The 23,314-nt window shown below is 59.0% G+C and overlaps 4 protein-coding genes across 7 annotated transcripts in view; 1 reads left to right on the top strand and 3 right to left on the bottom strand.

Annotated features, from left to right (window-relative positions):
- Nucleotides 1–385: 385 nt before the first annotated feature.
- APOA4 (apolipoprotein A4) lies at nt 386–1,929 on the bottom strand. The gene is made up of 3 exons (XM_079326548.1): nt 1,733–1,929; nt 1,490–1,616; nt 386–1,383 (listed from the first exon to the last, which is right to left on the bottom strand). The coding sequence occupies exons 1-3, from the start codon at nt 1,779–1,781 to the stop codon at nt 456–458; spliced, it is 1,104 nt and encodes a 367-aa protein (XP_079182674.1). The 5' UTR covers nt 1,782–1,929; the 3' UTR covers nt 386–455.
- Nucleotides 1,930–3,080: 1,151 nt separating this feature from the next.
- Nucleotides 3,081–3,775, top strand: APOC3 (apolipoprotein C3). Its single transcript, XM_079326552.1, has 3 exons — nt 3,081–3,234; nt 3,347–3,464; nt 3,584–3,775. Exons 1-3 carry the CDS (start codon nt 3,177–3,179, stop codon nt 3,678–3,680), a joined length of 273 nt encoding a protein of 90 aa, XP_079182678.1. The 5' UTR covers nt 3,081–3,176; the 3' UTR covers nt 3,681–3,775.
- Nucleotides 3,776–4,117: 342 nt separating this feature from the next.
- Nucleotides 4,118–6,003, bottom strand: APOA1 (apolipoprotein A1). The gene is made up of 4 exons (XM_079326957.1): nt 5,608–6,003; nt 5,398–5,453; nt 5,017–5,170; nt 4,118–4,941 (listed from the first exon to the last, which is right to left on the bottom strand). The coding sequence occupies exons 2-4, from the start codon at nt 5,438–5,440 to the stop codon at nt 4,344–4,346; spliced, it is 795 nt and encodes a 264-aa protein (XP_079183083.1). The 5' UTR covers nt 5,441–5,453; nt 5,608–6,003; the 3' UTR covers nt 4,118–4,343.
- A 731-nt stretch (nt 6,004–6,734) lies between these two features.
- SIK3 (SIK family kinase 3) overlaps nt 6,735–23,314 on the bottom strand; it is a 69,660-nt gene continuing 53,080 nt past the window's right edge. For 2 of the 4 annotated variants that reach the window (XM_079326535.1, XM_079326536.1), the window contains exons 14-25: nt 23,202–23,272; nt 20,229–20,372; nt 17,450–17,600; nt 16,626–16,751; nt 16,227–16,312; nt 15,456–15,565; nt 14,529–14,889; nt 13,466–14,340; nt 9,674–9,834; nt 8,849–8,978; nt 8,595–8,762; nt 6,735–8,338 (exon numbers count right to left, since the gene is read on the bottom strand). In XM_079326535.1, coding sequence (XP_079182661.1) covers nt 8,605–8,762; nt 8,849–8,978; nt 9,674–9,834; nt 13,466–14,340; nt 14,529–14,889; nt 15,456–15,565; nt 16,227–16,312; nt 16,626–16,751; nt 17,450–17,600; nt 20,229–20,372; nt 23,202–23,272 — 2,373 coding nt within the window. In that variant the 3' untranslated portion in view covers nt 6,735–8,338; nt 8,595–8,604. The remainder of the gene's footprint in view (nt 8,339–8,594; nt 8,763–8,848; nt 8,979–9,673; nt 9,835–13,465; nt 14,341–14,528; nt 14,890–15,455; nt 15,566–16,226; nt 16,313–16,625; nt 16,752–17,449; nt 17,601–20,228; nt 20,373–23,201; nt 23,273–23,314) is intronic. The other 2 variants (XM_079326538.1, XM_079326537.1) reach the window with 1 other exon arrangement.

The following is a 23,314-nucleotide window of genomic DNA, read 5'->3' on the forward strand; positions in this document are numbered from 1 at the left end:
TCTGTCTCACTGATCCGCGGAACTCCCCTCCTGTCCAAGCCCCGCTGCGGTGTCTGTCACCCACCCGCAGACCCCAGTTGCTGCCCCACCACAGCGGGGATGTTTGGCCGCATCCCGGGCTCTGCTCCTCCGCAGCTCCCAGCTGTGATGAGGGGATAGGAGACCCCGGCCTTGTGCTGCTCCCTGGGCTCACCTGGCTGCCACCATCTCCAGCCACCACAGAGACCTCCCACCCACCTGACCCCACCTCTGCTCCCTCTCCCTGGTGCCCCAGGACCCAAATTCGGGGTGATGCTCCCTCCTCAGAGTAGCTGAGAGTGCCCCAGGTATCCCCAGGCTAGAACAGCAGGATGCTATGAGAAGGAAGGACACGGATCAGCACGTGCATCACAAGCAGATTTATTTCAATCACTGGAAGGGGCCAGGAATGTTTGTAATGTTTGTGAACGGCCGGCTTAATTCTGTGGGGGTGGGACGGTGCTGAGGAAAGCAGCCACCTTCTCCCGCACCTCCTTCTCCAGCAGCTCCAGGTGATCCTCCACGCCGGCAGTGCCCGTCTCCAGCTTGCCGCGCATCTCCTCCAGCCGCTGCACCAGCTGCTTGCCGAAGGTCTCTCCGAAGGGAGCTGCCTGCTGCCGGAAGCTCTCCAGGGTCTGCCCCACGCGCTGCTCCAGCTGCTGGGCCAGGGGAGCCAGGCGCTGCCGCAGGTTCTCGGTGTCCCCGCTCGCCGCCTCCCGCAGTTCCTGGGCCAGCGGGCTCAGCTGGGCGCGCAGCTCCTCGGAGCTGGTGGCCAGGCGGCCGCGCAGCTCCTCGGCCGCCCGCTCCATCTGCAGGGTCAGGCTCTCCAGCTGCCGGTTCAGGCCGTCCTGCACCTCCTGGGCGTAGGGGCTGAGCCCGCGCCGCAGCTCGGCCACGCTCTGCTCCACCTGCGCCTTCAGCTCGTCCGCCATGGGCGACAGCCGCTCCTTCAGGCTCTCCACGCCGCCGTCGATCTGCTGCTGCAGCCGGTCCGCGTAGGGGCTGAGGGAGGCCTTGATGCTGTCGGTGTTGCCCTGCAGGCGCTCCCGCAGCTCGGCCGCCAAGGGCTCCAGCGCCCGCTGCAGCTCCCCGGCGCTGCGGTCCACCTGCGAGCGCAGCTCCTCCGCGTAGGGGCTCAGCTTGGCCTGCAGCTCGCGGATGTTGGTGCCGATCTGCTGGTGCACCTCGTCGGCGTAGGGCGCCAGCTTGGCCTGCAGCTCCCGCAGCTCCTGCTGGATCTGCTCCTTCATCCGCTGCGAGTCCTTCGCCAGCCGCGCCTGCAGCTCCGTGGCAAAGGGCACCAGCCGCTCCTGCAGGTCCTCGGCGTAGGCGCTGACAGTCTGCAGGTTGCTCTTCAGCAGGGTGCTGGGGACAGGGGACTTGTCAGGTGTGTGCCCGCATGCCCAGGCCCTGCTGGCACCCCCTGAGCCCCCCAGCCCCCCTAGCCCCCCAGCACTGTGGCTCGGCTCACTTGAGCTGCTTGCTGATCTCGGTCTGCTGCAGCTGTCCCACCGTGTCCTTGGCATTGCTGCCCAGCTCCGTGAAGTACTTCCAGATCACACTGGCCACGTCGTCGGGGTTCACATCAGCCCGTGACCCTGCAAGGGGTGCTGGGATCAGCGCCCACACAGCCCCACTGCCCCAGGACAGCAGGGACATTCCCCATCCCTGCCCCAGGGCAGGACCGCCCTGCAGGACCCTCACACCACCTCACCTGAGATCGCAAGGAGAACCAGGACGAGGGCGGCCACCTTGGGCGCCATCCTGAGTGCTAGCAACTCCTGTGGGAGCACAGAGCAGAGGTGAAGGGAGCCCCAGGGACCAGCAGCTCCCCAGCCCCGTGCCAGAGGTGCTGGAGACCCTGGCTCCCTCCTGGCTCCCTCCAGCCCCTGCAGCTGCTCACCTGTGCTGCCACTGCTGCTGTACCTGTGGAGCCGGCAGCTCCCGGCGCTATTTATGCAGCCTGAGAGCTCCTGCAGCTTCCACGCGGCTGTGACACAGCAAGGGCTTGGACTTTAGCACAGTCACAACGTGGAAGTGCCTGACGTGCAGGCAGGCCTGACATCACCCCCAGCCCTGACATCACCCCCAGCCCTGACGTCACCACCAGCCCCACGGGGGTGACAGGGACAGACGGGGGCTGGGGGTACTCAGGACACAGTGAGCCCCTCCCCTGGGCTGAGGGGACACCTCCCTGCTCTGTGGATGCAGGAATGGCCCCACAGCACTGGCAGTGCAGTATATGGGATGCATGGCTGTAGGATGGGTGGCAGTGGGACAGGCCACGGGGTCTGGGGATGCTGCAGGGACCTCCCAACTGTGCCACTGGCAGTGCTGTGCCTGGGCTGGGCAGCAGGGCAGGACACAGGCTCAGGGGGATGCTTTGATGGAGCTGGGGGGCACACGAGGCTGTACACAGGCAGGATGGCATCGTTTTTTCCCGCTCCAGGCTCCTGGAGGAAGCCCTGGCACAGGAAGGGGCAGGGCACTGCAGGGCACCGCAGCCACACGGTGCCTGGGAATGGAGCTGGGACCCTGCGTGTCCCTGCCCGTGGGCATCGGGCTCTCGGCACACACCTGGCGGGGAGCAGCCCCCGGCCCAGCCCACCCGCGCCCCGGGGGCAGCGGAGCAGCGGCGATGTGTCACAGCGGGCAAAGGGCACGGCGGGCAGGGGCAGGGACCAGCCAGGCAGTGGCAGTGGCAAGGTCCGAAGCGCCTCGCGGTGCCCGGGGCCGTTGTGCCCGGGGACAGGGCCGCTGGATGTCACCCTTGTGCCGTGTGTGCCCGGGCCTGTCCCCTGGCGCGGGCATCGGGCTGGCTGCGCACACGCGTGTGCACACAGCCAGGTGTGAACAGCAGTGTGCGCACACAGACACGCGGGGCGCCGCAGGCTCCGTCCCCGCGCGATTTCCCAACTCCTGGCTGGACGCAGCGCCCCTGCAGCCCCCCCGCGCCCTGCCCTGACCTTTGCACAAATCCCCCAGGGGGGCCGTGGGGAAGGTATAAAGAGGGAGCCCAGGGCTGCCCCCGCCTCACAGAGCCCGGCGCAGGTGAGTGGGGACATTCCTGGTGAGTGTCGTGCTGGGAAGAGGACGGGGTCGGGACCCCCGTGCCCCCCGTGCTGCCCCACATCCTGCGCTCTGCTCTCTCCCCAGCCATGAAGGCGTCCCTGCTGTTCCTGCTCGCCTGCACGGCCGTCCTGGCGGTGGGAGCAAGTAAGGGCCGGGGGCTGCGCAGGAGGAGGGGGTCGGGGCGCTGGGAGCGCACACGGGGGGGGGCGCAGCCGCGGGCCCCGAGCCCCCAGTCCCACCAGGCTGGTGCTTGCAGGGGCCGAGGAGCCGAAGGCGCTGGTGCAGAAGGTGCAGGAGCTGGCCCAGAAAGCCACGGCCATGGCCAAGGACGCCTACACCAGGGCAAGGGAGTCCGAGGCGGTGCGGCAGGCCAGGTGGTCCCGAACCCCGCCAGCTCTGTCCCTGTCCCTGTCCCTGTCCCTGTCCCTGTCCCCGTCCCCCGGTGCCGGCGGGGAGCCCGGCCAGGGCCCCGCGCTGACCCCCTCCCCTGCAGGCAGTGGCTGTCGGACAACGCGGAGCTGGCGAAGCAGCGGCTGGTCTGGCTCAAGGAGCAGCTGGCGGAGCTCTGGAAGAAGACTCCGGCCGCGTAGCTTCTCCAGGGGCTGCCCGGGGACTCTCGGGGCTGGGGACCCCCCGGCTCCCACCCGCTGTCGTGGTGCTCTCAATAAAGTGGGGTTGATGCAAACTCTGCGGTGGCATCATTGGGGACGGGGGGACTGCAAAGGAGGAGTGTGACCCGCGGGGAGAGGCAGGGCTGGGACACCAGCACTGGGGTACACACGGCCGTGCCGGGGTGCCCGGGGTGGCGGAACCGGGTACTGCTTCCACACGTCTCTGCAAATTCAGTGCCACCATACTCCAGTGCCCTGCGCGGGGCTGAGCACACGGGCAGGGCTGGACTCGGTACTGGGCGAGCCCAGGGCACCTCACCAGCTCCCTGTCCCCCCAATCCCTCTGGGTCCCCCAGTACCCCCATCTCAGAGCACCCCTTGCCCCCTCCAGCATCCACTGCAAAGACTGAGCGAGCTCCAATAACTTAAGTCAAGTTTATTTGTCAAAAGGGAGGCAAAGCTGAGAGAAACGCCGGGTTGGGGAGGGAATTCTAGGGTAGGAGGGGTTCTCCGGGGAGGACACCCGAGGGCTGGGCTGGCCCGGGCTCCTGCAGCCTGTCCCCAGAGCCCCCTGAGAAGAAGCGCCCGGGGCAGGGCAGGGAGCTCCCTGCTGCGGAGCGGGGCTGGGGTCAGTCCCTCAGCTCAGGCCACGGTCTTCTGGAGCTCCTCCAGCAAGCTGAGGAAACGAGCCTTGAGGGTCTCGGTGTAGGGGGTGAGGCGCTCCTTGAAGTCCTGCACCAGGGGGGTCATCTTCTCCCGCAGGTTGCTGAGCTGCTCCACCACCTTGGCCTGGTATTCAGCGGCCTGGGGGATGCCCTTCTCCCGGATCTCCTCCAGCTTCTGGCTCAGCTTCTGCCGCAGCTCATCGCTGAATGGGGCCACGTTCTTGCGCAGCTCCTCGACGTGCCCGCGCAGACGGTCCCGCGCCTCCTCGGCCACCGGGGTCAGCTTCTGCTGCAGCAGCTCCACCTTCTGCTTGCTGAGCTCCTTCAGCTCCTGGGCCAGGGGTGCCAGGCGCTGGCGGTACTGCTCCAGATCCTCCGTCCACTTGGCAGAGAACTGGTCCAGGAAGGGCTTGATCTTCTCCTTCACCTCCTCCAGGTCCTTGCTCAGCTCCTTGCGCAGGGCCTCGGTGTCTTTCAGCCACATCTCCCGCACCTCTTTGTAGTAGGGGGCCACATCCTCTCTCAGTTTGGCGGCAGCAGCACCCAGAGTGTCGAGGTTCTCGCCCAGCTTCAGGCTGCGGGAGGGGAGGGAGGTCACACACTGTGCCCGGAGCCCCCCTCCAGCCCCCCGTCACACAGCTCCCACTTACTCCAGCTGTTTGCCCACGGTGGAGGCCTCGAACTGGGCGATGGCTTCCTTGCCGCTGGCCTTCACTGTCTCCAGGTACACATCGAGCATGTCCTTGAGGCGGTCCAGGGGTGCCTGGGGCTCATCGTGCTGCCAGAAGGAGCGGGCCTGGGTGCCTGCGGAGAGAGCCGGCTGTGCTCAGGACGCGCTGCCCGCGAACGGCTCCAGCCCTGCCGGGGACCTGCCCGGCTCGGGATGGGACCAGGGAGCCCCTTGGCCGCAGCCCGGCTCGCACAGCGCTTCGGAAACCGGCGGCTTCCAGCAGCGCCCGCGCCGGGCGCAGCCGCCGCGTCCCGCCCGTGCTGCTCCATCCCGCGGGGATCCGCAGCCCCTCCGGACCTACCCGTCAGGCAGAGCAGGGCGAGGGTCAACACCACGGCTCTCATCTTGACGCTGGACCTGCGGGCAGAGCAAGAGAGTTGGGCGCGGGGAGCTCCGGCAAACCCAACCCGGCGGGGCTGAGCCCCAGCCCGGCTCGGGGCTCCCGCCGGGGCGCCGGGCGAGCGGCACCGCTCCGGTCCTGCGGGTCCTGCGGAGCAGCCCGGGCTCTTACCAGCTCTCGCTAGCGCTGCTGCTCGTCCCGTCTGAGCGGCCGGGGCTCCGGCGCCGCTATTTATGCCGGAGGGGCAGTTCCGCGGAGATAAGCCAGCGCGGCGGCCCCGGGACGCGCTCCCGGCGGGCGATGTGGCGCGCAGGGTTCAAGGATCGCGCAGCATCGCCGAGGAGCGCGGGCTTGGCAGGGGCGGCGAGCAAACAGGAGCTCCCCGCGGGACGCGCCTCGCCGGCCAAGGAGCTGTTTACGCTCCCGGTGACCCAGATTCCCGCTGGCCCCGCGGCCTTGCCGGGGCCCCTCGCAGCCCCCAGGGATTGGCCGCCGGCCCGGGGACAAGGTTTATTCCCGCAGGGATTTGGCCTGCCGTACCCGGACCCCTCGCCTCGCCCGCGGGTCCGTGCCCCGTCCTTCACCGGGCCGCCCACGTCACCCCCTTCTCCCGCTGTGTCCCCGGCTCAGAGGTCCCCCAGGGACTGCGCCCCTGCCCGCCCACGCCAGCCCTCGCTGGGGACCCGGGCAAAGCGAAGGCTCTGCTCAGAGCAGGCACCAGCACTGGCACGGCCACCCCAAAACTCCCCTGAAGCCGAGTCACCCCCAGGTGCTCCCTGTCCCACTGTCACAGGCCAGGGATGCACAGGAATCAAGCGCACAGGGCTGAGCCCGGCCTGGCAAGGGGAGAGAGAGGGGACGGTGAGAGAGGGGCCACGGCCCCAGACGGGGCTGCAGGGGGTGTGCAGGGCTGGCAGTGCCAGGGCGAGCTGCTATTGGGGAATGATGCTCCAGTTTCTCTGTGGCACTCTGCAGCTCCCTGCAGCCCCGGCCCGTGCCAGCCCGCTGGGCACCTCAAGGCATGGCACGGGTATTGCCACCCCAGGCACAGGCACAGCTCCCAGACTCTGCCCACAGCTGGAAAAGCCCCACTGCAGCAATGGCCGGGCAGGGGCTGATCTGCAGCACTGCTGGGCTCCGGCTGCAGGGGGGCTGCGAGTGCCGGGGGGCGTTGGGAACCCCAGCCAGGGGGGCTGCTGGAGCTGGGGGAAGTGACAGTGCCAGGGATGCACTGGGGACACAGCAGCTGCTGCCCCTTGAACTGTGGCGTTGAGCAACAAGGCAAACAAGAGCCCAGGGAAGATCATAATCATGGTTTTATTTGTTATGATCCCACTGTCCAACTAATTGACTAGTTGCAAGTGACCCACAAAAAAATGGACTGAAGATTTACTGAAACTTTTTTTTTTTCCTGTTCGTTTTTAGTCCAACATAAATGAGGAAGAAAAAAAAAATACTTCTGACATTTCCAAAAAACAGAAATAATAGCAAAGTATATTAATATACATTCAACATATACTGCGCGTATTGATTACTACAATACAAAGCCATGATAAAAAAAGTGTGATACTGCAGATGGCACGGTGACGCGGCCCTGCGGGGCAGCGGCTGCTGGGGGGGGGCCCGGCGACTCTCCCACGATACAGTGTCATGTAAACAAAAGGAAAATGAACCAAAGGGACAGAGCAAAAGGCTTTCGGCGTGTCCCACCCTTCCCGCCCCAGCCGCGGGCTCCGCGGGCTGCGGAGCCGCCCCGCCGGGGATTCTCGCGTCGCGGAGCTGTCGGCGGTGCTCTCCCGCAGAAGGGGAGGCTGGCAAGAGGCACGGGGGAAGGATTGCAAAGTCACCTCTGCCGTGCTGGTTTCACACTTCCTTCTGTGCAAAGTCAGGAGGGCTGGGGCGATGTTTCCTTGCGTTTTAAAAAAGTATTCCAGAAAAAACGTCAGTAAGAAGGATCTGAGCTGGAGCTTGGTAAGTCCCAAAGGCAAGGGTGACACCACGTCCTCCTGAGCCCCAGTGGAGGGGGGGCCTCCTGCTCTATCCACCACGGAAAGGATGGAAAAGGGACAAAGAAGAGACCTCTGCACGCCCCATCTCTATAAGGAGAATTACCACTGTCGTCACTGGCACGAGAGAAAACCAGTCACAAGTACAATGTCATTAAAAGAAATAAAATACTTTGAACAAAAGGTGCAAGTCACAATTCATATAGAACAGAATCTAGTTAAAAATTTCTCTCAAACAGAAATTCCTTTTGCCTTTTATTAATAACAATAATAATAAAACAACATTTACCAAAAAAAAAAAAAAAAAAAATTCCTACGTGATCAGGAGGAAAAGCAAAGGAAACAAAGAAAAATCCGTCTGCCCTACGTTAGCCAGGAAAAGAAAAACCCCAAGTCGTGGCAGATTTGGAAAGAGAAGGGAAGGGAGGGCAGGGCAGGGGTGATCCTGTCAGCACCCCGACACACGAGAGGGAACAGAGCAGACAGAGGGGAGACAAGAAGTGGATTGCACCGGGGTGGGGGGGCCCCGCCAGCGCTGCCAGGCCCAGACCCCTGCAGAGGGACAGATGGAAGGAGAGCGTGGCCTCCATCCAGGAGTGGCTCCAGCCCCCTCAGAGCTGCTCAGGGCAGGCTCCAGGGAGGCTCAGCCCCCAGAGCAGCCCCGGCGCCCAGGCTGATCCCCCGTGTCGGGCTCAGGGCTCTGGGTGTAGCTGGAGTTACAGGCAAGTGTGGCAGAAATTAAAGAACCCAAAGGAACGACACACTGGATGAAGTGAGGATGAGGAAAGGGGCCATGGTATTCCAGTTAGTCAGAAATACTACGGCAATTTGGCGCAATGCTGCTAGATACTGTTGGTTTAAAATGGACCTTTTCATTTCAAAGCTGTACACAAACCCTGCAAGAGAGAGAGAGATGTTAGGGGACACCAGAATGGCACATCTCCCCCACAGCCCTCCAGCATTCCCAGGCCATTCCTGACCCTGCCCCAGGAGACAGACCCTGCCAGGCACCAGCCTGGAAGGAGGGAAGCTGCCCATGGGATAGCAAACAGCTCCAGCACAGGAGCCCTGAGAGGATGGTCCCAACCCCAGCCTGGAGCCATGAGCAGAGAAGGTGACCCATGGAAGAGAGGAGGACACAGGGATACTCACTCCCTCCTGGTTACACCCCTGCCTGCTCCATCCCAAAGGGCACCTCGGGGTGCTTGTAGCTCAGCAGGACGTCCGTGATACACGTCGAGGGGTAGCAGGAGCTGTTGAGGTGCTGGCTGCCATCGCCCAGGGTCGCGTGCTCTTGACCTTCCAAACTCTCCCCACAATCTGCAAGGGCCAGGAGGTGACTCAGCAGCCGTGGCTGTGAGGGAGCTCCCCGAGGAGCTGCCCACCCCCTGCCCCTGGCAGCTCACCCTCGCCGTCCCTGTCCAGCTGCTGGCTGGACATCAGCGACGACTGGCTGAGCACGGCGTCTGACATCCGCGCCGAGCTGAGCGCCTTCCCTGCCATCAGACTCATCCCGGGCAAGTTATCCAACTGCACCTGTGGGCACGGCAGGACACGCTCAAGGGGAGCCCAGGAGAGGATCCTGCTGCTCCCCACCTGCCCATGGAGCCTCTGCAAACCTCCAGCAAGGGTTTGGAAAGACAAGAACTGCATCAGGCACGGCTTGGGTGCAGCCTGTCCCTTCAACAGGAGGATGGACACAATGTCCAAATCCCTCTGAACTAACAGAATCAGAGCATAGCTGGGGTAGGAAGGGAGATCATACAGCACAAACCCCTGCTCCAGGGACACCTGGAGAAGGTGAGAGAAACACATCTGGGTGGTTTTGGGATGTCTCCAGAGAGGGAGACTGCAGGCCCTCCCTTGGGCAGCTGCTCCAGTGCTCTGCCACCCTCCACAGAAAGTTCTTCCTAATGCTGAGGTGGAACTTGTGTTTTAGTTTCTGGCCATTGCTCCTCATCCTGCCACTGGGCACCACTGAACCAGTGAAGGTGACATTCTCACCTACAGCAGAAGGGAGCTGCACAAAGCACACATCAAGAATTGGGCAGGACAGCTCCCAGCACCCCAAACCCCACAGGGCACAGAGCACTGAGTCTGGGCTACCATGACCAGCTCCTTCCCAGCCCTGCAGGACCCACAGCTGGGCTGGATGTGCCTGCAGAGCCCTGGGTGGCCCCAGCCAGGCCGGGCTGTCTCAGAGGAGGGACCTGGGAGGCAGAGGCACCTACGTAGGCATCATCACTGTTCTGGATGGTGTGATGTCTCTGCAGGCTGCGGGGCCGCTGCTCGCCAGACGAGGGGCGCACGGGGTAGCCCAGCCCGTTGTGGTCAGGCACCTGCATGGCTTGGCCAGGGGAGCTCCTGTCCATGCAGTTCCCTACGATGGACTCTTGAAACCAGACAGAAAAAGGACAGGTTAGTACAAGGAACCTGCAGATCCCAGCTGCCTGTGCAGAAGTGAGATGTGGGGCCACACACAAACGCTCTTGGGGGCAAGGACAGGATCCCCAGCTGCTCCACTGGTGCAGCACCACTGCCCCCACTTGCAGTCACACAGGCTTCACCCTCCAGCATTAATATCCCGAAAGATCCCAGAGCTAGCTGTGTTCCATCAGGTCCACAAAAGCAGCCTAAAGCTGTTGGTACTGGGGCAGGAGCACAGGAACCAGACCCTTTCCCACTTCTGCCTTCCCCTCGAGCCTGAGCTCGACCCCCAGCCTGCCCACATTGTTACACAAGAGCTGGGGGAGCCTCCAACCCAGGATGTTCTAGCAGGGCCCCTTGGCAATTGCAAGCAACATAATCCTGCTGAAGAGCTGGCCAGGATCTTCACTTTTATCAGATGACTTCTCCCTGCCCTCCCACAGTCTGGCTGCGAGAGCACATCAGTGTTCTGCCTGGCAAAGTCCATCTGCACTGCAAGCTCTTGTGACTGAGGGCAAAGGCCACATTCCTATCAGGCAAAGCCTCCCATCATCAAGTACACGATGTTTTGGATAAAGTCCTGAGCCATGGAAGAGCCTGTCATCAGGGCTGAGCTCGCTGACACAGCTGCAGGTACATCCCTCACACAGCCAGAGCTTTCCCAGGGCTTTGGCCAGTGGGAAGTGATGTCCTGCTGTGCTGGGACACTGCACAGCCCAGCTAGTGCTGCAACTGCCACTAAACTGCTCCCCAAATGATCTCATAGAATCCTACAATATCCCCACTTGGACACACAAGGATCATCCAAGTCCCACTCCTGGCCCTACACAGGGCAGTCCCAAAATCTGTCCACAAATTCAGCAGAATTCAAGTGCAACCCCATCCCGTGTGCTCCCCACGCTGCTCTCAGGTGAGCAAGGACAGCACAGCCAGCACACTGCTGTCCCTGCCCTTCCTCCATCAGGAATGTGGCATTCCTGCTGGAGCCCCATCCCAGGCAGGAATCTCTGTCAGAGCTGCAGCCTCCCCCTGCCTTTCACAACCGTGGGGTTACGTGCGGTTAGCAGCCAGCCTTCCCGGAAAATGAGAAGGAAAACATGAGGTAACAGATGTTAGAGGATCAGTGCCACCCACACACTGCTTGGGATGCTGCTCCAACTGTGGGAACAGTGCTTGGGGCCAGCAGCCTGCTGCTCCAGCTCCACAAACAGCCCCGGCCCCGCTCCCTGCGCTGCGGGTGACGAGTTCCCTCAGTTCTCCCGAGCCAGGACCCAAGGAACAGCTGCTTCCCAGTGCACCTCTGGGGATGCTGCTCAGGGACAGACACCCCGAATTCACAGCCCTGCAGAGGAGAGCCTTTCAGGGCACATCCTTTGTGTGGCTGTGGCATGTGACGCTGGCACAGCTCGCCCAGCCCAGGCAGGTTTCCCACGGGCAGCTCCCGGCCCCGGGATGGCTGCACTGGAGCAAAACTGGAGCAGGGCTGTTCACAGGCAGCTCAGCCACATCCCAACAGAGCTGGTTGGCTCTCAAGGTCCCCGGCTGCCATCCCTGGCAGATGCTCCAGACACATCCAGAGCTCTGTGATCAGTGTCAGCACGCGCCCCTGGAGCACTGACACTGGAAGTTACACTGTGCTCCAGGGAAAAGACATCTGGGGAGCTGAGGAGAGAACAGGGAGGGAACAAACCCCTCAAACTGCACCCTCATCACAGTCTAAGGAAAGGAGTGGGAAAAGCCAGGGATACAGGATTTGGTGTAGGTCAGTAGTGGGAAAACTGAGTGATGTAAGATTTGGTGTAGGTCAAAAATGGGAAAGCCCAGGTGTAGGATTTGCTGTAGGTAAAAGTACCTGGGAAGCTCTGAGGTGACTCTGCCTGGACCCAAAGCAGTGCAGGCCTGAGTCCAAGTGGGTTATGGAGGCCATAGGGAAAAAGGTACAAACAGCTGCATCCCAGGACACAGTTTACTACAAACAGCCCTGTCAGAAGGGCTTACACAAGCCTATTTGTAAACATTTATTTGCTTTTACTCATTTACAAGGCCTTGCAGTCTAAAGTCCTTCTCTTTTGTGTAAGCAGCCCTTGCATCAGCAGTGCGGGGGCCGAAATTTGGCTTCTGACTTCCCCAAACCTCACTGTCCATCTAACAGGCTTCAGTGACAAGATTCAAACTCATGATTTCACACCAAATGCGCCTCCAGAGCTTCCAACCTCAGCTGAGTCTGGGGCGATTCCACCCACTCCAGGCACAGCAGGAAAGTGGAGCTCTGAGAGCAAAGAGAATTCTGAGTTTAGGAGGATTTCAGCACAGCCCAGCCTCGTCCCTGCCCCCTGCCCACGCTCTGGGGGGCCAGGGCTTGGCAGCCCCACTCAGCCCTCTGAGCCAGCCTATTCCCGCTCAGTACTTTCCCAACAAACCCGTGCTGTGTCCCTGAACAAAGCTGGGCCTCCTGTGCCCTGGACACAGCTCCTCTGCAATAGGGCCCTGAGTGCCAAGGGCCAGCTGGTGGCTCCAGCCCAGCACCCCGAGTCCTGCAGGGAATACTGATCTGCCTGCTCAGCCTCTCCTCAAAGCCCTCTTAGAGAGGGGCTCAGAGGGTGTTTTTCCTGCAGAGGAGCCTGTAATTACAGCTCAGGCAGGAATTCTCTGACAGTTCAGCACTGCCAGAGCAGCCACTGAAGAGCAAAGGTGCAGCTGCTTCCAAGGAGCAGGAAAGATCTTCAGACCCTAATGGCAACTTTAAACTTACTCTCTCCAGTATCCACCCTTCCTAGTTTAAGCAGGGATAGAGTCTTGCTGCTGCTTCCCAAAGTGCCAGAGTGGCTGGACCACAGGACACTGACCAACACTGTTACTATGTGTGTTTGTGGGAGCTTTGGCAGTGCCAGGACTTGAGGGTCTGTGCTTAAGAACAGGAATAAATGGCTACACTGCTGGGGTGTGCTGGCAGCTGAGCTGCTCCTATCCCTTGTTTACAGGGGGATGAGCCTGTAAACATAATGATGAGCCTGTAAACATGTTGGGGAACATTGCCAACAAGAATAAATCTATGGTCACCGTGCAGCATCCCCAAAAAGATGGCAGCAAGCTTTACCTGCCTGCAGAAGTAGGTCAAATTCCCAAGGGGAGCAGCCCATCGGGCTCCTTCCTTATTCAACCTTGTTTATTACAGAGGCTGTGCCTGCAATTTACTTCAGGCCACAAAAGCCAGAAAGAATCTCAGTAATTCTGTGCTATGCAGAGTATGTCAGGAAACCCTTGGCGTGCCGGGTAGGACGGTGTCCTGGGCACGAAGGTGAGCAGCTGGCACAGATGGACAGCTGCCTGCACTGAGGGACAGCTGCCTGCATGGATGGACAGCTGGATGCACTGATGGACAGCTGCCTGCATGGATGGACAGCTGCCTGCATGGATGGACAGCTGCCTGCACGGATGGACAGCTGCCTGCACTGAGGGACAGCTGCCTGCACTGATGGACAGCTGCCTGCACTGATGGACAGCTGCCTGCACTGAGGGAGAGCTGCCTGCACTGAGGGAGAGCTGCCTGCACTGAGGGAGAGCTGCCTGCACTGATGGGCAGCAGGGAGCCTTACCTCTGCTGGGCACCTTATTCCTGAATCCAGGCGCGGGCTGATGCCTGTACTGGTGCGTTCCCAGCTCCTGCGCAGGATTAGCAGTTCCTAGCAAAGATTCGGGGTCCCCGTGCCCTCCTGCGTTTACAAGCAGAGGGCTATCGTGGCAACCTTTGGTCAATGTGTTTGAACTCTTACTGTCAGGAAAGCTGTCCCTGTTTCCCTCGCAGGCGCAGTCCTCCTCCATGCTCTCCGAGTGGAACAGGGCTGGCTGGTGTCCGTATCCCTGCGGCGGGGGCACGGACGCAGGGACCTGCTGGATACATTCTTGAGCCCTGATTTTTAAGAGATGTTGGGGGCTGTTCTGGGGGTGGTAAGTGTCAGCACTCTGATAAGGCAAAGACAACGACTGGCGCTCCGAGAGGTTCTGTCCCAGGCTGGTGCCCATATTCCCAGCATCCCCTTGACTCATATGCCTGAACAACTCTTGGAATTCTTGCTGCTGCTGCTGCTGCTGCCGCCGTTTGATGAGCTGTGCAAATTCTGCCTGGGGCAGCCGCATGTCCGTGTGCCCCGTGAGCGAGTGCCGGGGGGAAAGCAGTCCCTGGAGGATGTGCGGTACCTGCTGGTGTCGGCTGTAGTCGGGAGGAGTCGGGGACAACAGTGCCTGCTGTAGTGCCGATGCCGTGTAGTGCTGCTGCTGCTGATGTGCGTTCGGAGGGAAACTGGGGTACTGGTCGAGCTGCGGGACCTTCAGAGCTTGCTGGGCTGCAGGGAACCCCACCCCTCCCGGCGGGCTGTAGTTGCTGGGGGAAACGCGGGGCTGCTCCGGGAACAGGTGGGGGTGTAAGTGCACCTGGTCGTAGTTGGCGGGGGGATACCTGTTCACGTTCAGACTGCAAGGACAAGGAGAAAGGACAAGTGACCGCACTGCTCGGCGGGAGCCAGAGCTGCTCCTGCACGGGAGGGGCCGCCCCAGCAGCCCTGGGCTGGCTCAGCAGCTCTCCCCAGGGCCGGGCAGGGAGCGAGCACAAGGCAGGCTGGCACGGACCCGCGTCGGGCTGGGATCCCGCTGGCCCCTCACCTGTGCGACTCGGCGCTGTCGGCGCTCAGCTGCTTGGACAGCTGCCGGTGGCCGTAGCTGAGCGAGGCCATCAGGCTGGCGCGCTGCTGCATCTGCATCTGGCTGGCGCCGGGGCCCAGCGCCATCCCCCGCGCGTGCGACGCCAGGCCCTGGCCGCCCACCGAGGCCCCGGGCAGGAGGCTGCTGCTGACCATGTCCCCGGGCTCCTGCACCTGGATGGTGACCTGCTGGGGCTGCTGCTGCTGCTGCTGCAGGGCCAGGCACGTCAGCCCCATGGCCGGGGGAGGGGAGCAGTTACCCGACTGCGGGAAGATCGTGCTGTGGGATGGCATCCCTTGGAACTGGGACTGGGAGGCAGCACCTACAAGGAACAAAAACCTTCAGCGTCCCTGCCAGCCCAGGGTGAGGCCTGGGAGTGAGAACTGCTCCATTCCCCAAAGTGCTGGACAGGGCTTGGGTTAACCTGGTCTGTGAAAGGTGTCCCTGTCCCCTGCAAAGGGATGATCTTAGGGTCCCTTTCAGCCCAAAGCAGGCTATGATGCTGTGATTCATTCCCTGACTCTGGGCCAGGCTGGGAGCCCGGTACATGTCCGTATGGGTGCTCTGTCATGCTGTGCCAGCGTGCAAAGGTCACAGCCAGAGCCCCTTGCACCAAAACAGAAACTCGGCGGGGCTGACAGTGATTTGCATAAACCCCAGAATATCAGCCCTTCCTCCCCACCCCCGGGAGAGATAAGTAAGGATCTTGTGACAAGGAACCCAACAGCACATTCCAGCTGGCAGCTTCTCGCCAGCTCTCGATAACAGCAGCCCTTGCTGCCAGATGGAGAATCTTTTACATCATCAGCAAACTGTGCAGGGCCTGGGCTGGGTGGGGAACAGAGCCCTGGCAACCCCAGGCTGCTTTGGGATCACAGAAGTGCTTACCATGGGGCTGGAGCACGCTGCTGCTCACGGGGGGTGGGCTGCTGTTGGGCTGCCTGAAGAGATGATTGTTGGGGTGGTTGGGGGGTGGGCTGGAGGGCTGGATCCGTAACCTAGGCAGGGAAACAAGCACCTTCTCACCATGCCTGCTCCTTGTCAAGATGCTGTCCCAGCTGTGAGAACTGATGCCAACGCTGCGTGTCTTGTTCAAAATAAACACCATTAAGCCCTTGATGGGGATCCCAAGGTCTCTGCAGCTTGGCTTCTCTTCTGAGAGCCACCCCACTTGTCCAAGTCACGCAGAGAGTGAGCATGACCTGGTGGCTACCACAGAAACCTGGGGACAAGGACACTGCAGGCTCACCTCCTGACTCACTGGTGAGACACCTTGCTCTCATTTCCTATAACTCAGCCTGCCTCATCTACAAGTCAGGGTGCTGAGGGCAAGGAGGCTGAGCTCACCAAGGGCCTGGAAAGGTGTGAGATGCCCAAGGAAGCATGAGAGATCTGAAGTGGCAGCTTCAAGCCACTCAAAAGGCAGACTGTCAGTCCTCTGCTCAAAGCAGGTCTGTGCCTTTGAATCAAGTTTTTCTGATTCTAAAGTCCTTCAGACAGAATCCAGCTCAAAGGACCAGGCACATTCACCTGCAAACTGGCTGTGTCATTCTGACTCCATAAACCTCCAACTCAGCCTGGCCTCTCCTGAGTGTGTCAGCTCATCCCTGGGCTTCAGGAAGAGTAAAACCCAGAGCTGTCCTAAAGCCATTTCTTTACCTCTGGAGCTGGTGAGTGAGCAGAGCTGGCTGGTTTTCACATGGAGCTTGCAAGGGTGGAGATGGCTGGGGAGGCCGGATACAGTCCTGAACCAGGCACCACAAGAAAACAAGAAGTGTTTGCAGTCAATGTCTCAGTCAGTAAATTTAGAAACACTGCTGGGTGAAGCAGGACATATCCAGATTCACCGAGTGTCAGTCCCTGACTGCAGCCCTGGCTGCCACAGCTACCACAGCAGCTGTGCAAACATCTCTGCTGAAATCCTTCAGCCTTCCTGCTACAGCAAGCCCAGCAAACTCCCCTCCCTCAATCCCCCCGGGACCTGCTCACGAGTTGTGTCTGCAGCAACACAGGAAAACAGAGCTCAGCCTTCAGCAGCTCTGGCTCTGGCTGCACTACCTGAATCTGCTGATGAAGAATCTGATGGTGCTGCTCCTGCTGGTACAACATGTGCTGCTGCTGCGTCTTCTCCAGCGTCCTCTCATCCATGTGCCCACCGTACATCTTCTGGAGCTGCTCACACTCCTGCAAGGAATCCAGCACATCCCCTCAATGACCTTCTGCTGCACAGCACCCTGCTGTGTGCAATGGCAGGCTCTGCAGCCCACCCCTCTGAGAAAAGCTGGCAAAGGGAGCCAAATCCACTCCCTGAGACAGGACCAGGTGTGCAGTGATGGCAGAAAGCAGGAGAGCAATGGGTGCAGGTGACACCGAGCTGGCACCACTGTGCTCCCTCAACACAGGCAGCAAGCTCTGCAAACAACACTTCAAGGAGAGCAGAGCATCTCGCTTGTGATGTGCTGCAAGGGGAAAAGGCCTGTCCTGGGGCCAAATCCTGCTCCAGCCACTGGCAAGTTGTGCCTGGCTGTGCAGGGAATATCCCACAATACACTCCAAACTCTGGTGAGCTGCCCTTTCCTGGGATACCCTGGAACAGCCCCAAAAGTGCTGCCAGAGGAAATGTGGGAGAGCAGGAGCTGCAGTCTGACAGTGAGGACACCCCTGGGTGGGCACAACACGATAGTTCTCCCCAGGGGAGAGGGGGCAGGAATGCCCCCAGGTGCCCAAGTGCACTCAGCATTTGGTGCATCACACAGGGCAGGAACAAACCCCACTGAAATCCCCACTGTGTCCCTCCGCCCTTCATGTAAAGATTCCTCTTTTGCTTCCTGAAGCAGCAAGAGTGAGGCACCAGGAATTCCTCGTGGAGGCCCCTCTCTCACCTGCTGGAGCTGTTTGATGCTGCTGTTATTGCCCATCTTCTCCAGGTGGGCTTTGAAAGCCTGGATGCTGGCAGCCCCGTCGGAGAAGCGCCGCACCGGGGAGAAGCGCTCGGTGGGGAGGTGCAGAGTGTTGGAATCCTTGTAAATAGAACTGAACACAGGGAGAAGGGGGTGAGTGATGTGACAGCAGCCAAAACACAGACTCCAGTACAGACATTCCATTTCCAGCAGCCTCCCAGCTGCACACTGGGCAATCAGAGCGGGCACATCTCAGCCAAGCTGTGCCCAAGGCACCACAAGCACTTCCCTTCACAGTGAGGTTCCTTTGCCATCAGAGGGAGCCAGATTTTTTTCAGGAGCTGTTTTCTCCCAAAGTTGAGGCTTCCTCCTCATTATCACCGAGCTCCTGCCCTGCCTTTAGGTGCCAGCTATGCTATCAGGAGCAGAGATAACCTGGCATACACTCATCACAATGTGCCTCACAACAAACAGCTGGGGCTCCCTGCCTGTCCTCACAGCTTCCGGGCAAGTGCTATCTGTGCAACCTCATTTCTGTGCAAATCACAGAATCACTGAGTGGTTTGGGCTGGGAGGGACATCTTCCACTATCCCAGATTGCTCCAAGCCCTGTCCAACCTGGCCTTGGACACCCCCAGGGATGGGGCAGACACAGCTGCTCTGGGCAAGCTGTGCCAGGGCCTGCCCACCCTCACAGGGAGGAATTTCCCCCATCAATAAAGGATTTCTTTTATAAAGATTCTGCTAACACCATCTCCAGAACCCAGCAAGCACCACTTAATGCACAGGCTCACAGTAGCCTTTGTGTGTGAGAAGGTCATGGAGCTGTGGTCTTTGCAGCTCCTCTGACACCAAACCCAGCAAGAGCCCACCTGGCTGCAGCTGGGGCAGTGCTGAGCTCCAGAGGTCACTCTGAGGGCCTGTCCCAGGCTCCTCTTGTCACAAGGTGACTGATGCTGGACCACTTCCAGCAGGCTGGGTTCTGTTTTGTCACTGTCTCTGCCTTAGGAGGACATAGTTCAGTCTCCTTCCAAGGAAAGAGCTGTGCTCCTGCCTTTTGAACCATCCCATCCATCATCCTGATCCATTTGTTCTCCTGTTGCATTGATGGAAAGCAGAAGCTACAGATAAAATCATGCTGTGTTTTTGAAACCCGTGTGGGCAAGGCAAACAGCTGCACTTCCCTGCACAGCTGTACCTCAATTCTGCTTTCAGATATTTAACGTGACAAAACCAGGGGCTACATAGGAAGATACATAACATGGCTTAAAATAGGTTAAGGGCTAAAATAAAACCCATCTGCCATTCAATCATGTGGTTTATTTACACAATGACTGCTAATTTCTGTGCCAGGTATGTCATGAACTCACTGTGGAACACTCTGTTTAGACCATGGTCAGATGAAATTTCCGTGATTTCACAGCAAAAACACAGAACAGGCTCAGAGCACGTTACAATGCCAAGAGTGGAACGAGCAGATACCACCCTGCTCATGATGCAACAGCTTCAGGACTCAAGAGACAGAGGTGACAGCAACGTTATTTACAGAGTAAGTGTGTTTAAAGTCTTGTAAAAATTCCATTCCTGCTGTGTGTGAGGGACTTGGCTTACCTTTAGGATTTGCATCAATCCTGAAAGCAGGACACAGCACATTCTGCTTGTTTTGCAAGCTGCACTCCTCTTCCTATCAAGCTGTGGCCCTAAAAATGTTTCCCCTCCTGCTCTTCCCATCCCCCAAGCACCTCTGGGGGAGTAACTTGAGGGCAGAGAGGTGCTTATCTTGGTTTTCTGGAGCTCCAGCGTGGCACTAGCACTGTCTCAGTGCTCAGAGTTCACCTGTCCCTGCTGATTACATCAGTGCTCAGCTCAGCAGGTCTCTGGCTACAATAAAAAGGGCTTTGTCAAACCTGCCAGTGTGAGCTGCCTGAGGGGCTGAACACCAGCAGCAGCCTGGCCTGGCAGCCACTGCTTTCCCAAGGGGCAGCAAACTCCAGTGTGCAGCTGCTTTGCTCCTACCACTGAGGGGTCACAGCACTTTAAAGCATTTGTTAGGAGGGTATTTTTTTCATTAAGAGGAATTTAAGCTCCCCTCTGTGGCATTAGCATCTCCTGTTGGCTGCTGTGACAAGGACTCTGTCACATTAACACCTCCATCAGGACTGTCCCTCCCACACATCCTGAGTGTGTTCAGATCCAATCCAAAGGTTCCCTCTTTCCAGACATTGTGTTTATTTGTTTACTTTTTTCCTTCCCCACCCAGCTTCCTTTTCTCACATCATTTCCATCAAGGGTTCAGGTGAGAAATGAAATTACTTTCGAGGAGCTTTGCAAAGAGACTTTGCAGTCAGAACACACAACTCTGGTGCAGAACAGTGAGGGTTTTAAGCTCTGCTGTGGATGAATATTTTGCCTGCACCTGCCTCCAAAAATGTTCTGTAGCAAATCTGCTACTTTGATGCCTACCATTACACAGGGAAAAGCTTTCCTCTATTAAAAAAAAATAAGCTTATTCCCAGTATTTCTGTGATGGCAGCCATTCCAGCAAATCATCCCCAGCCACAAAGTGGGGCTGGAGGGAAGGGCCAGCTGAGTCCTGCTGGTCCCTGCAGGCAGGGGTCAGCACCCTCTGCTCTGTGGGTCTGCTCTTTGTCCCTGCTCCTCCTCCTCACCCCTCCCTGCCAGCGGGGTGTCCTCAGTGCTCCATCCAGGGCCACCTGGGCAGGGTTCTGGCACGAGCTGCCCGGCCGGTGCCGCTACTCACCGGTGCTGGTCGGGTCCCAGGTGTGGAGCCCAAGCCCGGGGTCGGAAGGATTGCTGTCCTAGCTGCCTCTGCAAGTCTGGAGGGATTTCAGCTGTAGGGTTGGTCATGGCCAGAGTGTGCCTTTTTGACCTATTTGCCAAGTATCTGCAACAAGCAGGAGCACATTTTATAAGAGACTGATGGGAGTACTCCGAAAACAGGGAGTGTTAGACAACCCAGAGAGAGCGGGAAGGAAGAAGCTTGTGCAGTGCTCAGAACACGCCGTGGACACGCTGCCCTGTCACAGCACTGCCTCACCAGTGCTCTGGGGACCAGCTCCAGCTGCTGGTGCTCACTGCCAGCCTTGGAAGGAAAGAGGAGCCGTTTGCTCTTCCCGGCAGGAAAGCCAGGTTCCACCTGCAGGGGAGTGCTGGTATGTCCCGTTGGGAATACCCACCTGCCCTGGGCGTGGATTCCCTCTCTAGAGCAGGTCTGTCCCTCTCTCCCAGCACAGAGGGAGCACCCTGGGGCACCCTGCCCACCAGACAGGGGAAGGCGCCGGGAGCAGCAGGGGCTGGGCTGGGGCAGGGCTGTGCCCACCGGTCCAAGGGCGCCATCTAGCCCCTGCTGCGCTCCGGGAAAGCCGGGAACGGCCCGGGATGCACAGGCAACGGCGCTGAGAGCAACGGGGTCCCTCCCTCTGCAGCCACCAGCACCGAGGCTGGGCTTGCCTCTCCTGCCAGAGCTGGGAGGCAACAGCTCAGACAAAAGCTCACTCTGCACTGGAAAAGGGCTGCAGGTCCCTGCAAACCCCCAAAGAGCCGGGAGGGGATCTGGAGCCTCTGCTCCAGCGAGGATGTGGGGAAGGGTTGGCAGGGCTGAGAGCTGCTGCCTGCTGCTGCTCCTGCCCAGCAGAGCCCAGGGCAGAGGGCTGGCAGAGAGGGGCTGAGCCCCTGCCCAGGCTGGCACTGCAGCCAGGTGTGCCCGCTCAAGGGCACTGGGATGAACGCCGTGTGTGAACTCAGCCCCTCCAGCTGGGAGCCAGCTCTGGTAACCAGGCCAAGCACCACTCGGCCACTGACACCTGCCTTTGAAATCCTCACCTTTGCTCTCTTCCCCTGCAACTGCCCCTGGGAAGCAGAAGGAGCAGCAAGCGATGCAGACTTGCCCAAACCCTGAAGCCACTTAAGCAGAAGAAGCAGGTTAACAGTGCCGTGGTGCCCCGCCAAAGCCCGTGCCATTAGCTGTTTAAGAATCATTTGATGCAGACAGGGAAAGGTTCCCAAAGAGCTTTACTGTTGTGGTTTGCTCAGATCATTTTATTTCAGCCCTCCAGGGAACAATCCAATCACGAGCTCTAACAGCGTTTCGGGTGGAAGAAAGTTTCCCAAAGCTCAAAGGAGATGTGACTGTTCCCTGGAACAGGGAAGACTGTGCTCTGCTTTCAAGGTCAGATTAAGGAGGGCAAAAGCTGCTCACTGATGGCTGCAAACAGAGTATTTGGGGCAGTGTTCTGAGAAGCTAAATATTTGCATCTGTCCCTGATGTTAATGCTATTTACCCTTCTCCTCTGATGACTACTGACATGTCGCAACACAAGGGGGTGGAGAACAAGTTAACACACAACCTGCACGGTGCTTTTTCAAGGCCATCTGGTGGAAGAAGAACATGTGCTGTGAAAGAACTAAGGGCAGCACTGCTGAGAGCAGTGAAGTGACCTCTGAGTCCAAGGGGACTTGGTTTTCAGTGGGATCTGAACATTTCAGTGCCTTGCAAAACACTGCACAGGGGTTTCAGAATGTTTCCAGCTGAGCTAATGCTTTAAAGGCTCAACTGAAACCTTCAGGTTTAGAATAGTGAAAATTTGCCCAGGTAAGATGTCCAGGCATCCCCTTGCCAAGATTGAGACTTATCATGCTTGCACAGCCAAAAAGACCACCTGCTGTTTGAGGTGCTGTCAGAGAACATTCCTGGCCCTACATTAAAACTGCTAATGGCTGCTGAAGCCATTATTGAGGCTACAGGCAGATTTTCTGGGCTGAGGCAGGTAAAAGGAGTTGCAATGCACAGCCTGTCACTGCTCACACCCACACTGAGAGGAGCACAGCTGGCCAAGGCTCTGGAGCATGATCTGCACCCACCCCAGTGTCACCCTGCCTGCAACAACCCCCAGGCTGAACCCTTGTGAGCCCCTGAGGAGCCACTCCCTTACCCAGGTGATGACCTGTACAAAGGGGGGATCCAGAAAGCTCTTCCAGTTTGAGGTAAGAAGCAGGAGCACCCACCACACGTAGTGCCCAGCTGGTTAGCAGAGAAGAAACTATGCAAAAGCTCCTAAGAAAATGTTAGCAAGGCCATGGTTAGTGTGTTCATGGACTGAGAAAGTACAAGCACATTCTACCCACTTTCTAGAGTGTGTTTAGAGCAGACACAGAGAACAGAAGTTCCCAGCCTGAGAGCTAATAATGCTTTCCTTATTGGAGCAGACTATTTTAAGGTCTGATGCTAAAATTAGCAGCTAGAGGTACCCGTAATTCCAGCAAGCTCACTTTGTTTGAGGCATCAGAGTTGGATGTTTACTGCATGTCTTGATACCAAAGCTGCTGCACTGGCACCCAAGGCCACAGAGGAGTTCTCCCACCTCCAGCAGCCAGCAGGGAGGGGAATCCCTCGGCACTCACTTGGCAGGTTAGTGTGGATTGCATGCTGGTGCACACTAAGCAAAGGAATTTAGCAGTTCCAAGAGTTTCTGGAGAACCTACTGCTCAACCAGCTACCCATTTCAGGGGAATCCAGCTTTGCAAGCACCCAGTAGTGCCAGAGGAGTGACTGCCTACACTAATCAACACCCAAGGAACAGGAGAAGTGTTGAACCTTCGCTGTAAAATCAACAGTGGTGCCCTGATGAGGTGGCTGTGTTTGAATCAGCTCTGAACAGCCCAAGCTGAGCCTGGTGGAGGTAGGAAGGGCAAATGTTAACAGAGTGGGAGTTACCTCTGCACAGCTTCCTGATCCGGCTCCCCATCGGAGCTCTCCTCGTCCACAGGGGTGACAGCTGGGACAGCCTGCAGAGAGAGGAGCCACAGCTCAGGAGGACACCCAGCACG

This window comes from Erithacus rubecula, assembly GCF_903797595.1.
Source record: "Erithacus rubecula genome assembly, chromosome: 25".
Classification (NCBI taxonomy): Eukaryota; Metazoa; Chordata; class Aves; order Passeriformes; family Muscicapidae; genus Erithacus; species Erithacus rubecula.

What these genes read in the sequence shown, in the direction of transcription:
- APOA4 (XM_079326548.1), bottom strand. Translation starts at nt 1,781, where the DNA reads ATGGCGCCCAAGGTGGCCGCCCTCGTCCTGGTTCTCCTTGCGATCTCA. An exon ending in GGTTCTCCTTGCGATCTCAG is followed by an intron (nt 1,617 to 1,732) that starts GTGAGGTGGTGT and finishes CACCCCTTGCAG; the next exon opens with GGTCACGGGCTGATGTGAAC. An exon ending in GAGATCAGCAAGCAGCTCAA is followed by an intron (nt 1,384 to 1,489) that starts GTGAGCCGAGCC and finishes CCCTGTCCCCAG; the next exon opens with CACCCTGCTGAAGAGCAACC.
- APOC3 (XM_079326552.1), top strand. Translation starts at nt 3,177, where the DNA reads ATGAAGGCGTCCCTGCTGTTCCTGCTCGCCTGCACGGCCGTCCTGGCG. An exon ending in CGTCCTGGCGGTGGGAGCAA is followed by an intron (nt 3,235 to 3,346) that starts GTAAGGGCCGGG and finishes TGGTGCTTGCAG; the next exon opens with GGGCCGAGGAGCCGAAGGCG. An exon ending in GAGGCGGTGCGGCAGGCCAG is followed by an intron (nt 3,465 to 3,583) that starts GTGGTCCCGAAC and finishes CCTCCCCTGCAG; the next exon opens with GCAGTGGCTGTCGGACAACG.
- APOA1 (XM_079326957.1), bottom strand. Translation starts at nt 5,440, where the DNA reads ATGAGAGCCGTGGTGTTGACCCTCGCCCTGCTCTGCCTGACGG. An exon ending in CGCCCTGCTCTGCCTGACGG is followed by an intron (nt 5,171 to 5,397) that starts GTAGGTCCGGAG and finishes CTCTCTCCGCAG; the next exon opens with GCACCCAGGCCCGCTCCTTC. An exon ending in ACCGTGGGCAAACAGCTGGA is followed by an intron (nt 4,942 to 5,016) that starts GTAAGTGGGAGC and finishes CCCCTCCCGCAG; the next exon opens with CCTGAAGCTGGGCGAGAACC.